General features: G+C 47.2%; 1 protein-coding gene across 5 annotated transcripts in view; it reads right to left on the bottom strand.

Moving 5' to 3' along the window:
* Positions 1-20,255, bottom strand: part of AKAP8 (A-kinase anchoring protein 8) — an 816,848-nt gene that overhangs the window by 721,060 nt on the left and 75,533 nt on the right. Inside the window, exon 1 of one of the 5 annotated variants that reach the window (XM_069231684.1) lies at positions 14,004-14,267. The exons of the other annotated variants lie outside the window; for them this stretch is intronic. Within the exon in view, the coding sequence (XP_069087785.1) occupies positions 14,004-14,073 (70 nt within the window). The 5' untranslated portion in view covers positions 14,074-14,267. Of the gene's footprint in view, positions 1-14,003; positions 14,268-20,255 lie in introns of those variants that run through there. 5 annotated transcript variants of the gene reach the window in all.

Below are 20,255 nucleotides of genomic sequence, written 5' to 3'. Positions count from 1 at the left end.
TTCATTCATCTTCTGAACTCCAGCATGGTTATTTCTGAGGGCGCTGCAGCACCTCCCACTCCCCGCACCGTTAGTTACAGGGACTATGTTTTAGAAGCACACGGTTTCCTACCATGGGTGCAACTACATACAAAAAATTGGTTAAGTCACTTGGCGATATGGGTTTGGATGGCAAGTAGGCAAGATCACGTTTGGAGAACGAAAAAGGATTTTGTTGTTACTCCCATCTCAACCATAATCCACTGTAGGCAAATTGTGGCTACTTTAATGTGGTGACTGCACTGCAAATCACATACCAGAGATTTTATCAACTAGTTCTTCATAACTAATATACGAGCGGAGACGTGTCTGTTCACTTTTGGAGGCAAAGGGTTCAATTACCAAAGGAGGGCCATCTTGTTAAGTGTCATTGAAAGGAGGCAAAAGTATAAATCTCTCCCTCAATCCAAAATGAGGTGCAATAACTAGGGTATGGTATCGAAATTCTTTGTTGGAAAGGTTCCACAATCCCAAAGGCATTTGTATTGAGGACATTTAGTTCCATCAGTCCTGTCAAACGTCCTTTTCTCATCCACAATCAAAGCCATAATAATGTCTGGGTTTGGTAAGGTAAAATATCAGGAAAACATCTAACCTTGCCATGTGTGCAGTCTTAACAAAGCCTGTCTGATGTGCATATAGCAAATTAGGAAAAATTCAGTGTAGCTAAACATGTTAGAAAAAATCTTGGCATCCACATGACCAAACCTGGCCTGTACAACCCACCGTTCTCCGAATTCCTAAACCCCATGTAAATTAAAGCTTTTGCTTATTTGAAAATTGCCTCTTTGATTTGTACCAAAGTAATGAGGGAGGGAAGGAGCATGATTATCACGGTCTTCCATGACTAATACAATTCAGTTTAACAAGCTCTCCAGAGCTACATAAAAGGTACGGCTGTAGAGCAGTCTCAAAATAACAACTGATCACAGATGTTCTGTTTTGCACACAATTTCTATAATCTGCTCTGGTAATGGAAATGATAGCCTGCTGATTGCACTTCAGGGCGTAGACAGGGGCTGTGAACGTTTCCATCACTGGCAAAGAATGAATGTTTACATTTTATTACTTATTTTGTCATTTGGACAACTGCAATTTATTTCTGCATGACTTTTGTGAGAAGTGCTTGATTTGTAGGGATCTTCCTCACCAAATTTCTACAGTGCAAGTACAATTTTTATTTTTTTATTTTTTTAAAATGGTACTTATCACCTGGTGCTCTTTTTAGCACTTGTTAAGATTGCCTGATCCAAACAAAATGCAGTCTATTAGCACGGAGGTCTGGGAGGATTCGCCTACACTGCATGTGTAAATTATGTTTCAATATTGCTGCAGTCTTCAAAAGTAGATCTCAAAGCTCAAGGGATAAGTGCCACCCTTGCACAATACCAGTTTCTTGCATCTTTCTCCTTCCATGCCCACAGACACAGAGCATTGACAAACTGGGTGAACACATGCTGATCTCCAACTGGGGACCTCTCTAGATCATAATTGCTACTCGACTGAATGGAAAGGTGGGGGAGCAGTGAAGAACAAGTTACCTACCTTCGGTAGTGTATTATCTGGTAGAGACTATATCTAGCTGCAGATTCCTTTCCTTTGAATTTCCCAGGCGTCAGACTGGATCTGGAAACTTTTGCCTGAGCAATAACCCTGCGTGCGCCATCATGTGGCTCCGTTCGGTTCGAAATGGCGTAGTTGGCGTCGGATGTGATTTTGCAGTCACCTATAAAGGCACCACCCAGGAGCGTGAATGTCAGTTACTTTCTTCACGACTTTCCACATCAGGAACACAGAGCCATGAAATGAACGGACGATTGTGTGTCCAATCTAAGACTTTGAAAGGGACGACCCTAGCAAATGAATCCGCAGAGCAGGGAGGTATGGGTGGGTGTAAGTAATCCGCAGCTAGATAAAGTCTCTCTACCACATAATGCGTTACTGAAGATAAGTAACTTGTTCATCCGATAGAGACTTCTAGGTACAGATTCTTTACCTTTGAATAGATACTCAAGCCATATTCCCGAGGTGGTGCCCTTCAGAAATTTTTTCTAATCTAGAAAGTCCTGCACAACCGAATGGGCGAAATGCCCGTCCCTACGGACCAGACTGTCCAGGCATTAGTGTTTGGGAAACGTGGGCAGGGACGCCCACATTACTACCTGACAGATGTCCAGGACTGGGACTCCATGGGCTAACGCTGTGGTCACAACTTATCCTCTGGTAAAATGGGCTTGCAAGGCCTCAGGAGGCTGCTTTTTAGTCAGAGCGTAGCAGATTTTTATACAGAGAACAACCCAGCGCAAAATGGCTAGTTTCTTTACTCCCCAACCCTTCTTTGGTCCCACATATCCCACAAGGAGTTGGTCGCCCTCCCAGAATTCTGTTGTGCAGTCAAGGTAGAACAACAGTGCTTTTTTGGGGGGTCCAGCAGGTGTAGTCCCTCCTCTTCCATAGCGGGACACGGGGGAGCAAAGAAGGTAGGCAGGGTGACAGTCTGTCCAAAGTGAAATGGGGTCACCACCTTTGGAAAGAAAGAGGCACGGGTGTGAAGCACCACATTATCAGGAAACACTGAGATATGATATGAAGGCTTGGAAAACAAGGCCAGCAGCTCACTCACCCTCCGAGCAGATTAGAAAGCCTGTTTTGATGGTGAGCAGCCTGAGAGGACAGTTGTGAAGTGGCTCAAACGGAGCACACATCAGAAATGTAAGAAACAAGTTCAGATCCCACTGAGGCATAATGAAGGGCAAAGGGGGGGAAATATGTTAATTCCCCTTTAGAAACCTATTTACATTTCACAATAGGGGATTTAAACAAAGAGGGTTGATCATGCAGCCGCAGAAAAGCGGAAAAAGCAAATAGATAGCCGTTAAGAGTGCCCAGTGCGGAGCCCTGCTGGGCAAGGGACAGAACAAAAAAAAAAAAAAGAACATCTGAGAGAGAAGAAGAAAGAGGATCTAAAGACTTCTCTGTACAACATTTTACAACTCTTTGCCAATGGCAGGCGTATACCGTTTTTGAGGAGGAACGGCTGGCTGCTAAACCATTAGAGACTTCGGGAGGAAGGTCGAACGAAGGCTGTCAACTGTTGCTGCTCAATCTCCATGTATGAAGGCGTAAAGTTTACAGGTTTGGTAGCAAAAACCTCCCCTGGTGCTGCGACAAAAGATCCTCCCAAAAGGGGCAGCCTGATCGGAGGATCGATGCTCATTTTCAGAAGCTCCGGATACTAGACTCTCAATGCCGACTCCGGAGCCACAAGGATTACTTGGGCCCAGCCATTCTTGATCTTCTTGAGAACTCTGGGCAAGAGTGGTATGGGCGAAAAGAAGTAAAGCAGGCCTGAGCTCCACTTGTGACGAAAAGCATCACTGGGCGATTGCCACCTTGAAAACTCCAGTACACAATACGTGTTCTCTTCAAAGGCGAACAGATCTAATCCAGGCTCGCTCCACTGCTGAGAGAGTCCTTGCGCCACCTCCAAATGGAAACACCACTCGTGATCTATTAGGCATTAACAGCTGAGTTTGTCCGCCATGGCGTTCAGAAAACCTGCCAGGTATACCCTGCTGCTCTAGGATCCACGACCCCACTCCACTCTGCTTGTTGCTATACCACATGGCTGTGGTATTGTCCGTGAACACCTGAACTAACTTCTCCTTGACAGAGGGAAGAAATGCTTTTAATGCTAGCCGGATCGCCCGGAGTTCCAGCAGATTGATGTGGAGTCCGGATTCCGCCAGAGACCAGAGCCCTCTGATCTCCAGCTCTCCCAGATGGCAACCCTATCACAGAAGAGATGCATCAATCTCTACTGTGAGGTTTGGTTGGAGGGGGGGGGGGGGGGGAGAAAGGAGTCTGCCTTTCACTCAATCACGGTTTGTAATCCACCACTGTAGGTTTTCTGCAGTTCCCTCCGAGATCTGGACCATGTCTGAGAGATTTCCCTGATGCTGCATCCACTGGAATTTCAGGTCCCACTGTAGAGCCCGCAAAGGCCATCTGCCATGATTTACCAGCAGGCTGCAGGAGGCCATGAGGCCCAGCAGCCTCAGAGTCCGTCTCACCAAAACCCAAGATAGAGGCCGAAACATCGGTATCGGTATCAAAACCTTAATATCCTGGACTTGCTGTTCGGGAGGACAAGAAATCCTGCAGCACTGACCGAGCAAAATGGCCATCCCTCCTAACCTCCGAATCTAAGCAATAATGTTTTGCAAAAGTGTGGAGGGATGACCAATTTGCGGCCTTGTAGATGTCAACCACAGGAACACCCCTAGCTAAACCCGAAGAGGCAGACTTGGCTCTGGTGGAATGAGCTCTTATTCCATCAGGGGGTTGCCAGAGAATAACACAGCTTAATGCAAAGAATGACCCACCTGGAGAGTGTTCTCTTGTGGACTGCCCTTCCTCCCCTCTTTCCCACGTACCCGATGAAGAGCTGATCCTCCAATCTAAACTCCTTCGTTCGGTCTACGAAGAAGCTCAGCGCTCTTCTCGGGTCCAAACAATGTAATCTTTCTTCCTCTTTCGAAGGATGAGGTGGAGGATAAAAAGAGGAGAGAGTAATAGTCTGACCCATATGGAAGGGTGCAACAACCTTCGGCAAGAAAGCAGCCTTGTTCCTCAACACCACCTTATCTATATAAAAGGATGTATACGGGGGCTTAACAGAAAGAGCCTGCAGCTCACTCACTCTTCTAGCAGAAGTGATCGCAACAAGGAAAACAGTCTTTAACACCAATAACCTTATGGGGCAAGAATGCATGGGCTCAAACGGTGAGCCCATAAGAAACGTTAAGACGAGGTTCAAATCCCACTGAGGCATAATGAAAGGAGTGGGAGGAAATTTATTAATGAGGCCTTTTAAAAACCTCAATACTAACGGAGATTTAAATAAAGAAGGCTGGTCTGGAAGACACAGAAAGGCTGACAGAGACGACAAATAGCCCTTGACTGTAGCAACTGCACAACCCCTCTGTGCCAGGAACAACGCAAAAGACAAGATATCTGATAAGTGCGCACGCAAGGGATCAATTTGCTTCTCTCCACACCAATTCACAAATTTAGCCCACCTGCTAGCATAGATAGATTTATTGGAGTGTCGCCTGGCCGATAAAATAACATCCACTACCTCGGGTGGGAGAGAAAAGGAACTCAGGTTGCCCTGTTCAATCTCCAGGCATGAAGGTGCAGGCTCTGGAGGAGGGGGTGTAGAACCTGCCCCTGCGACTGTGAGAGGAGGTCTGCCCTGTGAGGGAGACGGAGCGGGGGGCAGAGAGAGAGCTGGAGAAGATCCGAATACCATACCCTTCTTGGTCAATCCGGAGCTATTAAGATGACTTGAGCTCGGTCTTGGCGAATTTTCCTCAGAACCCGAGGAATCAAAGGTAAGGGGGGAAAACGCGTAAAGCAACCGGTCGCACCAGGATATCAGAAACGCGTCCCCCAACACCCCTTGCACCGGATAACAACGGGCAGTGCGTATTCTCCCGAGTGGCAAAAAGATCTACCCGAGGGATTCCCCACATCTGGAAGATTCGCTGGACTAGATCTGGATGAAGACGCCACTCGTGATCAGCCGAGAAGTGCCGACTGAGACCGTCCGTACGCACGTTCAAGACTCCGGCCAGATGGTTCGCTACCAAGCAAATCCGATGGTCCCTTGCCCAGGACCATAGCCGCAGAGTTTCTCTGCAGAGAAGGTACGACCCTACTCCTCCCTGTTTGTTTATATACCACATCGCGGTAGTGTTGTCCGTCAGGACCTGAACCGACTGGCTGCGAAGGGAAGGGAGGAAGGCCTTGAGAGCCAGACGTATTGCCCGCAATTCCAACAGATTTATATGAAACATCTGCTCTACTGGAGACCAGTGACCTTTGACCTCCAGTTCCCCCAGATGAGCTTCCCCCCACCCATTATCACTGTGGTCACTGGGGGAGGCTGCAAGAACGGCCTTCCTTGGGAAAGATTGCCGTCCGCAACCCACCATCTTAGATCCACTGCAGCGTCTCTGGAGATCTTTACCGATCCCTCGAGATCTCCTTTCGGAGGCACCACTGAAGAGCTCTCATGTGCCAGCGAGCATGCGTGACCAACAGAATGCAAGAAGCGAACAGACCGAGCAGACGAAGGACCTTGAGGACTGGAATGACCGCTCCACTTTGAAACATTGGAACCAACGCCTGAATGTCCTGAATCCGCTGAGGCGGAGGAAAGGCACGATTCAATGCTGTGTCCAGTACTGCCCCTATGCACAGGAGGCGTTGAGAGGGCTCCAGGTGAGATTTGGGCACGTTCACCGAAAAACCCAGATCGAACAACAACTGGGTTGCCGACTGCAGGTGACGCAGCACGAGCTCCGGAGACTTGGCTTTGATCAACCAATCGTCTAGGTAAGGAAATACCGCTATCCCCTTCCTTCTGAGCTCTGCTGCAACCACCGCCATCCCCTTCGTGAAGACTCGAGGTGCTGAAGTAAGACCAAACGGAAGGACCGCAAACTGATAGTGCCGCGATCCCACCACAAACCAGAGATACTTCCTGTGCGACTTGAGTATCGGGATATGAAAGTAAGCATCCTGCAAGTCGACAGACACCATCCAATCTCCTTCGTTCAACGCCAAAAGCACCTGAGCTAGGGTCAGCATCTTGAACTTTTGCTGTTTGAGGAACCAATTCAAAATCCTCAGGTCCAGGATTGGTCTCAACCGACCATCCTTCTTGGGGATCAAGAAGTATCTTGAGTAACAACCCTGACCTCTCTCCTGCTCTGGAACCAACTGCACTGCACCCTTTGAAAGGAGGACTAGAACCTCCTGTTCTAGTAACAGGAGGTGCTCTTTTGAACAGTAGGATGGGTGGGGCGGGATGGGGGGTGGAAACTCCCGAAAGGGAAGGGCATAACCTTTCCCCACAATACTGGTGACCCAGGAGTCCGATGTTATTGCCTCCCACGTGTGGAGAAAGTTCATTAACCTCCCCCCTACAGGAGTGGTATGTAAAGGAATTGGTGGATGACTAAGGCTGCTTCCCATGCTGCACCCCTCCAGAGGAAGAGGCAGAGTGCTGCTGGGCGGCTCCTCTGGTTCGGACCCTACCCCTCCCCCTGTATGATCTATAGGGGAGAGCAGTGGCGGGCTGCTGCTGAAATCTGCCCGAAAGGAGGAGGATGAGCCACGACCAAACCCCCTAAATCTTCTAAACAGTCTTGAAGAAGCAGAAGAGGAGGCTTGCAAGCCTAACGATTTTGCTGTGGCCCTACTCTCCTTAAATCTTTCAAGGGCGGAGTCCGCCTTAGATCCAAAAAGTTTATACCCATCGAAGGGAAGGACTAGCAGGGCTGACTGGACATCAGATGAAAATCCAGAAGAACGAAGCCAGGCCTGTCTCCTCGTAGCAACGGCAGTGCCCATAGCTCTGGCCACAGAATCTGTAGTGTCCAGCCCCGACTGAATTACTTGGGTTGCCGCAGCCTGAGCATCCGAAACCAGGTTCAACACCTCCTGAGACACCTCTGAATGGGATGACTATCTCTTCCATAAGGGCGTAGATGTACCTGCCCAAAATGCATGTGGCATTAGTAGACTTGAGAGCCATACTGCACGATGAAAACGCTTTCTTGGAAGATTGGTCCATCTTTTTTGAGTCCCTGTCAGAAGGCACCCCCGGAAAAGAGCCTGGGGCAGTGCGTGATGAACATGAAGCGTGTACAACCAGGCTCTCTGGAGTCGGGTGCCTAGACAAAAAGCCTGGATCCGCAGGAGCCACACGATATCTGCGTGCCACTGCTCTATTAACGGCCGATGACGACACCGGCTTCTTCCAGATCTCTAAAATTGGGTCTAACAGAGCCTCATTAAATGGCAGAAGTGGCTCTGCAACTGTCGAAGCACCTCCGTCAATATATTGGGTTTAGATTCAGACACCGGCAAGGGAAGGTCCAAAAAGTCAGATGCTTTTCTTATTACAGAGTGGAATGAAGCAGACTCCTCTGTATATTCTCCAGGAGATGTTAAGTCCCACTCTGGAGAGGTGTCTAAACCACTTGCCGTATCCAAACCCTGGAGATCTCCCAGAGGTTCTTCAATCTCCCCTTCCTCCAGGGCCTGCTTCCGATATTCTTGCTCCTCAAGGAGGCGAAGAGCAAGCCTCCTTGAATGCAGTCTGGCTTCAATCCTCGGCGTCGACAGGGCGTCAGCCGACGTCTATGCAGGACGTCGATCCTCGGATCCATCTGACGCCGGATCTATTGGCGCCGTGGACCTCTTCGGCGCCGATCGAGGCAAAGGATGAACAGGAGAACTCTCCGTCGCCGGAACAGCAGATCTACTCGGCGTCGCAGGCTGTGAAGTCGACGCCAAAGGTACCGGCGCCGAACCAACACCTCCCAAAGGAAGTAAGGGCATGAAAGGTGCCAGACGTAATGGAGCCGGAGCACCCATATTAATGGCTAACGGCCCCGAAGGACCAGCCGGTCCACCACCTGGAGCCATTTGTTGGAAAATGGCAAACATCGCATTTAAAAATGCGAAACTGTCAGCACCTGGAGCCGGGAAAGCCGGATACTGTGAAGCCTGAGCTCGAGGTGACAACGGCGCCGGCCCCGGCGTCTGAGAAGCCGGTTAGAACTCCTGACGTTGAGGAACCTCAAAAACAGATGGTGGAGTCATTAGGCGAAGTCGGTGAGGCCGGTGAAGCAGGAGGCGTCTGCGGCGGAGGTGTGATGGTGGGACTAACCTCCCATGTCTTTCGGTGCCGAACTGAAGGCGACCTCGAGCGTGACCGCTCCCTACTCGACCGGCGCAGAGATTCACGATGGCGCCGGTGGGACCTAGGCGATGACTTGCACCGATGCCGCTTCTCCTTTTTGGATTTCGCCAAAAAGAGTTTCGCCAGGCGCTCCTTCAACGCCTTCAGGTTCATACAGGAGTCACATTTCTCTACGTCGTGATCGGAACTGAGACACCACAAGCAGTCTACATGTGGGGCCGTCACCGACATCTTGCCTCCGCACAGGGCTTAAAACCCGACTTTCGCTGAGACATCTTCTTTCTCGAAGAAAAAAACAGTAACTGTAACTACATAGAGTAGAAACAGTAGCTCCCTCGAAGAATAACAGTCGTTTGAAGGCACAGAAAAAAGGGAACGGACGTCGGCGAGGACCTCTTATTGCCTGTATGACGTGGGCAATTGTGACGTCCTCTTCGACGTGCAGAAGCTAGGAAGAAAATTTCCGTCGGAAGCTGGCGCAGGGGGAAAATTCAATGAGTGAGGAATCCACAGGTAGTTGTATCCATCAGAACTAACATGTTTAAGATTATTCACCAACTCCTCTCCAATCTCTTTCTACATTGGAAAAGGTTGAAAATGTACTCCAGATAAGGGAAAAAGTAAATGCTATCCCGGGTAAGAAAAAAAAAAAAAGAGGATGTTGGTTAAGTGAATTTACAATCACTCAGCAGAAATTCACTTGAACACATATACAGGTCTACAATTGATAATGCTAAAGTGGAATTCACAAACGACCAATGCAAGAGCATCTATCTACAGCTTTTGTGACCTTCTGTAAGAATCGGTCTCTAACTTGCCCTGATCCTCCATTATTAAACTTTTGTTATGTATTGGAAGGCATCAATGGTTTTACTAAATGATACAACAGAGAAAGGGTACATAAGTTTAGCAAAATATTGTTTTACCAAGCTGCACGTTTTGTATATATTTTATTTTGGAAGCTGCCATGTATAGAGGAAAAACAAAGGCTGTGTTTGGCTAACCCTAACAGTTATGCACCTTTTCTTGGCTGGCAGCAGGGGCCAATGTTCTTTTGGCACCACAGATAAAAATGCCTATTTTATAAACTGAAAAGTCGCTTTGGTGGCGGTTCTCAAGGCTCTTTAATCATGTCCATGATATGTTCAAAAAGCAATAATGAGCACAGCTGCCATATTCAGAAGACAAGCTGCCAAGCTCAAGTATGTCAGAAAGGGATGGAATACCTGGCACTAGCACTTATAGATTTACAGATTCAGTTTGCACTGCACCTTTTTAGGAGATCTCTCCAAATGATGTAGTTGTTGGGCCATAGTAATAAGAGGAAGTAATACAGAAAACGTGGTCACAAGTTAATGAAAGGGACATGTTCCATCAACCTTGCCTCTGACTCTTCAGCCCCTTCATTAGATTTTTCCCTGCTGGGAAGAACAAATTTGAGACTTGCCCCAATCCGCAAAAATGTTTAGATCCATTTATGTTTTTTTTTTTTTTTTTTCATAATGATGTCATCCACCTTTTTGGAATCCCCGGGGGGGGGGGGTGAACTGCTTTGAGGCAATACTTTGTGATTGTAGTGTATGTTTGAATCAGATGCTTGCCCACCATCAGAGGATTGTTTTGAGGGCTAAGAAAAATGTCCTGAGATCAAGCAGACTGAGGGATAATGAGACTCATTCTTGGGGTACACACCTGGAACTACTATTTAGATGTATCCCCGCAAACTGTTAAACACTCATATGAAATAGTGGACAGCGTCCAACGGTCCTGATGGACTGAACTTCTCTGAGAAGACTGAATAGACTTTGTTGGAGAGGCCTCATGTTCAGTTTAGCATTTGGTATTATAAAAATGCATGATGCTGTGGATCTCAGGAGGGAGTAAACTTGTCTTGCTATTGCAGTGTGAATCCTTTGAATGCAAACAGAATTTATATGTGCAGAAAACATTCTCACCTCCAGGAGAACTACTTGTCCTTACTTGTGTCCAGCTACACTGGCCTTTGAATTAGAATTGATGTAGATTTATGGAAACTGACTTAAAGATCCAGAAGCCTGAGAAGTTCCAACTTGATCTGATAATGCCTCAACATTGAGTTCTCTTCTTCCTGTTCTGCAAGAGCCGCAGTGTAGACGGAAAGCATTCTGGAGGCAGACATCAATCTTACAATGTCCTTTACTTTTACTCAATTGTGGGATTTTTTTGATGAAGAGCCAACATACAAAACTCTCTCCCTGGTCACTCTATAATACTTCCTATAGAATAAAATGTCCATTTACCTGAAATGTAATTAGAATGTCCATTTACCTGAAAGAGCAAATAAGGCTGACTTGTCTCCATGAATGGATTCCTTTAAAACAGGTATATGCTTTTTGCAGTTTTCAATGTCAAACTTCATTTAGTGAGAGGACTGGAATACACAGAAACATGCATTTGTAAAGCACATGTTCAGCTCTTGGGGCAGGCTGGCAATGAATAACAGATTTTCTTTGGTTACCCAACTCAATGGTGACTATTTTATTGGCCTCAAATGAAGAACAGCTAAGAGTACCATCCAGGATTCACACCTATGACCACGAGGTCGAGCAAAGGTTCATGGAGTGGATGCATTAGTTCAATGAGCTGCAAGACCTGGCTGTGCCACAAAAGAGGTCCCTGGTATTTCTATAGCCCTATTAATTCCTAAATTTACTTTCAAGAGAGGTTGAATCTTTAGAACTGTATTAAAAAGCATGTAATTTGTGCATGCGGAATGGAAGTTGTTCGTCCTGCAAGACGAATATTTAGCTCTGGCCTTCACTAATGCACAATCAATAATAACGACTGGAAATTGTTTCTACTTTGGAAGCATTTTAAAGCAATGCCATGGACCAGTAGTAACCATTCTGCCTCCTGTATGCTCGGTTTCATATCATCTATATTACATTAGAAATCACTAAAGACGTCTTTGACTGCTAATATTGTGAAAAGGACGATCAGATATAATGAAGAAACCAATCAGGACATAGAAAATTCTGATTTAGTACAGTTAAGACCGAGGACAAAATTGTTAGTTTTGCAAAACTGATTACATTTGTAGAAGAACTAGTGTTTGCTATAAAGATGTAGGTAGAAAACAGTGAACTCCTTTGTAGGAAACAGTGCACCCCTTTGTTTGATAGGGAATGTTGCACTGTTAAGTCTGAATGTCTGAAGGTTCCTCATACTTTACAGAGGTTATCTTGTGCTGTGGCATTCCAAAGTTACACAAAGTCCTGAACAGATTCTAATCATATGATCAAACTGAGCAAAACTGTTACAACACTGTAAGCTGTCGGCAGACAACAGAAGAATGTATACAATGAAATGATGCTTATATTTTACGGATATTGTTGGCAAGGAACAATACTAAACTTTATTGTTCCCTTGATCTCCATTTTCCAGAGGCAGTCTAGTGCCATCGTCTTTTAGTGTTTGCATGGGGGAAAACCTTTACAGCACATTCTAATGCATTTGCCACAGAAAATGCAGTATATTAACTATTCTACAAGTAATATAATTAAAATAATTTAAATCTAGTAGTGCTGCTGGCCCAGATGGCATGCTACGTGTAGTGGCAAATAGATCTCCTAGGTGGTGGGCTATTTTTTTCTACCATTATTCAGATTTATCAGTAGGACTAGAAATGTAACCCCAGGCATAATCAGGGTGTGGAGGGTGATTATTAAGCCTTTTTACAAATAAACTAGATCAATCTGACTACTACAGATTAATACACTTGTTAGACTGAATGGCAAGTTCTTTCCATAATTTTTCCTGCAAGTTTTTGAAAGCTGAGCAGAAAAACGTAATTCCAATAGATCAAGTGAGCTTATAGCGTAGGAATGAATGCTTTATTGCATGAATGCACCATTATTTTACACTCTGATATGTGGCAAGGAAGTTCACATGGCTGTGGATTTCAGGGCTGTGTTTATCCTGCTGGATCACACCACCATTCAGTAGAAACTTTATGACTGGAGTATTTCATTCGGTTTATCCCACCTAGTAAATAGTTTGCATTTAGAGATTTTGTGACCAGCTGGATGATTAACAGACTTTTTCAGGCAGGACCTCTGTAGTGAATGGACTAAAGTATGGGTATTCTTCCACCTCTGTTTTTCCATATTCCAGGCTCAACTTTCCAGAAGTCTTTTGGAGAATTAAGTGTTTCCCTTCTAAAATAAAACAGACCTTGCTCTACATATTATTACTTACAGGTAATCTGTTGGTCATGGATTTAACACCCATTGGCATGCAGCCCAAGAACACCAGAGCATTAATACACACATCTTAATTTTTAGTCCAAGATGTTCCAAGTCAGTTTAAGCACCAGATAAAGTAGTGTCTCGTGTAGTGAAGAAAACCTAAGTACCTTAATATCATATTTAGTAACTATCTATCTTGTGCACCATCCTATGGTCTGTATTATGTTAGAAAATGGGCAATGGGGAGCTTAATCAAATTTAGTAATTTCTATGGCAGTCTTTGTGTACCTAAAGAATAAGTTACTTACCTTCGGTAACGCTTTTTCTGGTGGATACATTAACTACCTGTGGATTCCTCACCTAAAGAATTTTCCCCTTGCGCCAGCTTCGATGGAAATTTCTTCTAGCTCTGCACGTCGACGATGACGTCACAATAGCCCGACTCCACGTGACGCTGTACGAAGTCATCTAGGCAGTAAGAAGCCCTCGTCGACGTGCAGACGTCAGTTATCACCATTTTTTACATGCCTTAGAGGCAAACAGGTGAAAATTTGACCTTGAAGAGAACATAATCACATCCAAAGAAGTGAAAACGCAACATTTATTATACTAAAAATAGCAAGAAATTAAATATGCCAGGCAAAATCATTGAGTATTTGAATAATCAAGTCTAGAGAAAGAAATACATATATACATGCTTTAACTATATACAAAAAGTAGGTATATATATATATATATACATATATACACACACACACATACACATATACATATACACACACACATATACATATACACACACACACACACATACACACACACACACACATATATATACACAAGACAATAGGCGCTCACCCAAGGATTTCGTGGAACAACCATTCAGGCAACGGGGAGGCGGGTGGGACCGTTCTTTCTTAGCTAAGGAATAACAAAGCTTAATACTGAGAATGACCCACCTGGATAGCGTTGTCTTGTGGACTGCTCTACCTTTCCTCTTCCCCACGTATCCAACAAAGAGCTGATCATCTTGCCTGAACTCCCTCGTCATGTCGACAAAGAAGCTCAATGCTCTTCGTGGATCCAGTCGGTGGAGCCTCTCTTCGTCCTTTGATGGATGAGGCGGAGGGTAAAAGGAAGAGAGAGTAATAGACTGCCCCAAGTGAAAGGGTGTAACAATCTTCAGGAGGAAAGCCGCCTTGGTCCTTAACACCACTTTGTCTCTAAAGAAGGAAAGGTATGGAGACAGTACACTAAGCCTGAAGCTCACGGACTCTTCTGGCCGATGTTATGGCTACCAGGAATACAGTCTAAAGAACCAGCAAACGCAAAGCACAAGAAAGCATTGGTTCAAATGGCGATCCCATTAGAAATACTAATACTAAATTAAGGTCCCACTGAGGCATAACAAATGGTGAAGGTGGAAACATATTAGTGAGCCCCTTAACAAACCTCAAAACAATTGGAGATTTAAACAGGGAAGGTTGATCAGGGAGGCACAGAAAAGCTGGCAGTGCAGATAAATAGCCCTTAACTGTGGCAACTGCACAACCCTTCTGTGCCAAGGAAAGAGCAAATGATGATATATCAGACAAGTGAGCCTTTAAGGGATCAATTCGGTTCTCTCCACACCAACATACAAATTTAGCCCATCGACTTGCATAGATCGATTTGGTGGAGTGTCGTCTGGCCGATAAAATAACATCCACCACTTCCGGTGGGAGAGAAAAAGCACTCAGATTGCCCCGTTCAATCTCCAGGCATGAAGGTGCAGACTCTGGAGGTGGGGGTGTAGAATCTGCCCCTGCGAGAGGAGGTCCACCCTGTAAGGGAGACGGAGCGGAGGGCACAGGGAGAGTTGGAAAAGGTCTGTGTACCACACCCTTCTTGGCCAATCTGGAGCTATCAAGATGACCTGGGCCCGGTCTTGGCGGATCTTCCTCAGAACTCGAGGAATCAGGGGTATGGGAGGAAACGCGTAAAGCAACTGACCCTTCCAGGACATCTGAAACGCATCCCCCAAAGCTCCTTGCACCGGATGAACGAGTTACTTACCTTCGGTAACGACTTTTCTGGTGGATACATTAGCTACCTGTGGATTCCTCACCTAATGAATACTCCCATGGCGCCAGCATTCAACGGAAATCTTCTTACTAGTCTCTGCACGTCGACGAGGACGTCACTCTAGCCCACGCGACGCCGTCTGACGTCATACAGGCAATAAGAGGTCCTCGACGACGTGCGGACGTCAGTACCAATCATTTTTTACGTGCATGAGAACAACCAGGCAATGCAATGAAAGAGCAAGGCAACATCCCATTATATTGTAAAAATACACAACATTGCATGAATAACTGTAAATCTTTTATATATATATATATATATATATATATATATATATATAAATATAACTCTCTCTTTTTAAAATATATACACACATCAAGTATATACACAAAGATATATACATATATACATATATATAAATATATTATATACAACATCTATTGCACCCTCAAAGACCAAGAGGAGCGCACTCAAGGATTACTTGGTAAGACCAGAAAGGCAACGGGGAGGCGGGTGGGACCGTGAGGAATCCACAGGTAGCTAATGTATCCACCAGAAAAGTTGTTACCGAAGGTAAGTAACTCGTTCTTCTGATGGATACAACTACCTGTGGATTCCTCACCTCATGAATAGAGTCCCAAAGCAGTACCACGCCCGGCGGTGGGTGCCTAAATGGTCAAACCAAGAAATCCTGCAGCACTGACCGTGCAAAATGGCCGTCTCTTCTAACCTCAGAATCCAAACAGTAATGTTTTGCAAAAGTGTGAAGGGACGACCAAGTTGCGGCCTTGCAGATGTCGACCACAGGAACACCCCTGGCCAAGGCCAAAGTGGCCGACTTAGCTCTGGTGGAATGAGCTCTAATGCCCTCAGGAGGATCCTTCTTTGCCAAAGAGTAACAGGTTTTAATGCAAAGAACAACCCACCTGGATAGTGTTCTCTTGTGGACTGCCTTTCCTCTCCTCTTGCCCACGTATCCAATAAACAGCTGATCCTCCAGCCTGAAATCCTTTGTTCTATCAATAAAGAAGCTCAACGCTCTCTTTGGGTCCAGATGGTGCAGACTTTCTTCCTCTTTGGAAGGATGAGGCGGAGGATAGAACGTGGACAAAGTAATTGCCTGAGCCAAATGGAAGGGTGAAACAACCTTTGGGAGGAAAGCAGCCTTGGTCCTCAACACCACCTTATCCCCATAAAAAGTTGTATAAGGGGGCTTTACTGATAAGGCCTGCAACTCACTCACTCTCCTTGCTGATGTTATAGCTATCAAGAAGACTGTTTTTAAAACCAAATACCTTAAGGGGCAAGAATGCATAGGTTCAAAAGGGGACCCCCATAAGGAAAGTCAGGACCAAGGACAAATCCCATTGCGGCATAACGAATGGCTTTGGAGGATATTTATTTAGAAGACCTTTCAGGAATCTGATAACAATAGGGGATTTAAATAAAGATGGTTGGTCTGGAAGACATATGAAGGCTGACAAGGCCGATAAATAACCCTTAATGGTAGCCACTGCACAACCTTTCTGCGCTAGAGACAGAGCAAAAGACAAAACGTCCGATAGATGAGAATGCAAAGGATCAATCTGCCTCTCTCCACACCACGCAACAAATTTAGACCACCTATTAGCGTAGATAGATTTAGTGGAGTGTCGCCTGGCCGCTAATATAACATCCACTACCTCAGGCGGGAGAGAGAAGGAACTCAGGTTGCCCCGTTCAATCTCCAGGCATGTAGGTGCAGACTCTGGAGGTTGGGGTGTAGAACCTGCCCCTGCGACTGCGAGAGGAGGTCTGCCCTGAAAGGGAGACGGAGCGGAGGGCACATTGAGAGTTGGAGAAGGTCGGAGTACCATACCCTCCTTGGCCAATCCGGAGCTATTAGGATGACTAGAGCCCGGTCCTGGCGAATCTTCCTCAATACTCGAGGAATCAAGGGTATGGGAGGAAACGCGTAAAGCAACTGGCCGCACCAGGTTATTTGAAACGCGTCCCCCAACGCTCCCTGCATCGGATACTGGAGGCTGCAGAACAACGGACAATGCGCGTTCTCTCGAGTGGCAAACAGATCTACCCGAGGAAATCCCCACCTCTGGAAGATTAAACGACTTGATCTGGATGGAGACGCCACTCGTGGTCTGCCGAGAAATGGCGACTGAGACTGTCCGCACGCACGTTCAAGACTCCGGCCAGATGGTTTGCTATCAAGCAAATCTGATGGTCCTTTGCCCAGGACCATAGTCGAAGAGCTTCTCTGCAGAGAAGGTACGACCCCACTCCTCCCTGCTTGTTTATGTACCACATCGTGGTAGTATTGTCCGTTAGGACCTGTACCGACTGACCACGAAGGGAAGGGAGGAAAGCCTTGAGAGCCAGACGTACAGCCCGTAACTCTAACAGATTGATGTGAAACATCTGTTCCTCTGGAGACCAAAGACCTTAGATCTCCAGATCCCCCAGATGAGCTCCCCACCCTAGAGTGGAAGCATCCGTTATGACTGTGGCCACTGGTGGCGACTGCTGGAACGGCTTTCCTTGTGAAAGATTGTTGCTTGCAATCCACCATCTCAAATCCACAGCAGCATCTCTGGAGATCTTGACAGTACCCTCTAGATCCCCTTTGTGTTGAGACCACTGCCTTCGGAGGCACCACTGAAGAGCCCTCATGTGCCAGCGAGCATGCGTGACCAACAGAATGCAGGAGGCAAAAAGACCGAGCAGACGAAGGACCTTGAGAACTGGAACTACCGCTCCATTTTGAAACATTGGAACCAAATCCTGAATATCTTGAATCCGCTGAGGCGGAGGAATGGCCCGACCCAATGTTGTATCCAGTACTGCCCCTATGAACAGGAGGCGCTGAGAGGGCTCTAGGTGAGATTTGGGCTTGTTCACCGAAAAACCCAGGTCGAACAACAACTGGGTTGTTGACTGCAGATGATGCGACACAAGCTCCGGGGACTTGGCTTTGATCAACCAGTCGTCCAAGTAAGGGAATACTGCTATCCCCTTCCTTCTGAGTTCTGCCGCAACCACCGACATCACCTTCGTGAAGACTCGAGGTGCTGAAGTAAGACCAAACGGAAGGACCGCAAACTGATAGTGTTGCGATCCCACCACAAACCGGAGATACTTCCTGTGTGACTTGAGTATCGGGATATGAAAGTAAGCATCCTGCAAGTCGACAGACACCATCCAGTCTTCCTTGTTCAACGCCAAAAGCACCTGTGCTAGGGTCAGCATCTTGAATTTTTCCTGCTTGAGGAACCAATTCAAGATCCTCAGGTCCAGAATTGGTCTCAAACGACCATCCTTCTTGGGAATCAGGAAATACCTTGAGTAACATCCTCGACCCCTTTCCTGCTCTGGGACCAACTCCACCGCGCCCTTGGAAAGGAGGGCTTGTACCTCCTGTTCTAGCAACAGGAGGTGTTCTTCTGAACAATAAGAAGGGCGGGGCGGGATGAGGGGCGGGAACTCCCGAAAGGGAAGGGTGTAGCCTTTTCCCACAATACTGAGAACCCAAGTGTCCGTTGTAACAGTCTTCCATTTGGTGAGAAAATGCCGTAATCTTCCCCCTACAGGAGAGGAGTGAGTGGGAAATGGTGGAAGCCTAAGGCTGCTTCCCCTGCTGCACCCCGCCAGAGGATGAGGAAGAGGCAGAGTGCTGCTGAGAGGCTCCTCTGGTGCGGACCCTACCTCTCCCCCTGAAAGATCTATAGGGATGGGAAGAGGCAGGTTGCTGATATCTTCCCCGAAAGGAAGAGGAGGAAGAGCCACGCCCAAATCCACGAAACCTCCTGAAAAATCTGGAAGAGGCCGTGGAAGAAGGAGCTTGGAGCCCTAACGACTTAGCCGTGGCCCTGCTTTCCTTAAAACGTTCCAAGGCCGAATCAGCCTTGGCTCCAAACAGTTTGTCCCCATCAAACGGGAGATCCAACAATGTGGACTGTACATCTGCCGAAAAGCCAGAGTTACGGAGCCAGGCCTGTCTCCTTGCCACCACAGTTGTGCCCATTGCTCTGGCTACCGAGTCGGTGGTATCCAGTCCCGTCTGGATAATCTGGGTCGCAGCAGCCTGGGCATTTGAGACAAGATCCAAAAGACCCTGGGGAAGCTCTGTAAACGATGAGGAAATGTCATCCATCAGAGCATGAATATACCTCCCCAGGATACAGGTTGCATTGGTGGCTTTTAACGGCAGACTGCAGGACGAAAAAATCTTCTTCGACTGCGCCTCTAGCTTCTTTGAATCTCTGTCCCCAGGCACCGTCGGGAAAGAACCAGGCGCTGACTTGGATGAACAGGAGGCCTGCACCACCAAGCTCTCCGGCGTAGGGTGCCTAGATAGAAACCCAGGGTCAGTCGGAGCCGCCCGATACCTCCTGGCCACGGCTCTGTGAACTGCTGGGGAAGATGCCGGCCTCTTCCACACCTCTATCACCGGATCCAGCAGAGCGTCATTAAATGGCAACAGAGGCTCCGCCGCAGCTGAGGCCGGATGTAGCACCTCTGTTAAAAGGTTTTGTTTAGCCTCCACCACCGGCAAAGGCAGGTCCAAAAAACTAGCTGCCTTCCGTACCACTGCATGAAAGGAAGCAGCCTCCTCAGTATATTCCCCCGGGGACGAAAGATCCCACTCAGGGGAAGTGTCCAGCCCACTAGCCGACTCCAGTCCACGCAGCCCATCACCCGAGTCCTCTAGCTCTCCTTCCTCCAGGGCTCTGTTACTCCTGCTCTTCTAATACACGGAGAGCACGTCTCCTGGAATGAAGTCGCTGTTCAATACGCGGAGTCGACAATGCCTCCGCCGAAGTCGAAGATCGGCGCCGATCTTCAGAAGCCACCGACGCTGCGTCCGGCGCCACAGGTAACTTCGGCGCCGACAAAAGAGCAGCTGAAGCAGATGGACCCACCGGAGTAACAGGCCGAAATCCCGACTTCGACGGGATGGAAATCCCCGGGGCCAATCCTTCTGAAGCCACCGGAGCGGCCACCGGCGCCGACACTGGCGCCGAGCCCACGTTCCCAAAAGGGAGAAAGGGCATAAAGGGTGCCGGCCGAAGAGGCGCAGGATCACCCAAAGAAAAGGCCAAAGGCCCAGCCGGAGCACCCCCTGGAGCCATCTGTTGGAAGATGGCATACAT

The sequence above is a fragment of the Pleurodeles waltl genome, chromosome 4_2 (assembly GCF_031143425.1).
Source record: "Pleurodeles waltl isolate 20211129_DDA chromosome 4_2, aPleWal1.hap1.20221129, whole genome shotgun sequence".
In the NCBI taxonomy this organism is placed as follows: Eukaryota; Metazoa; Chordata; class Amphibia; order Caudata; family Salamandridae; genus Pleurodeles; species Pleurodeles waltl.
This window is presented reverse-complemented; position numbering and strand designations above follow the sequence as displayed.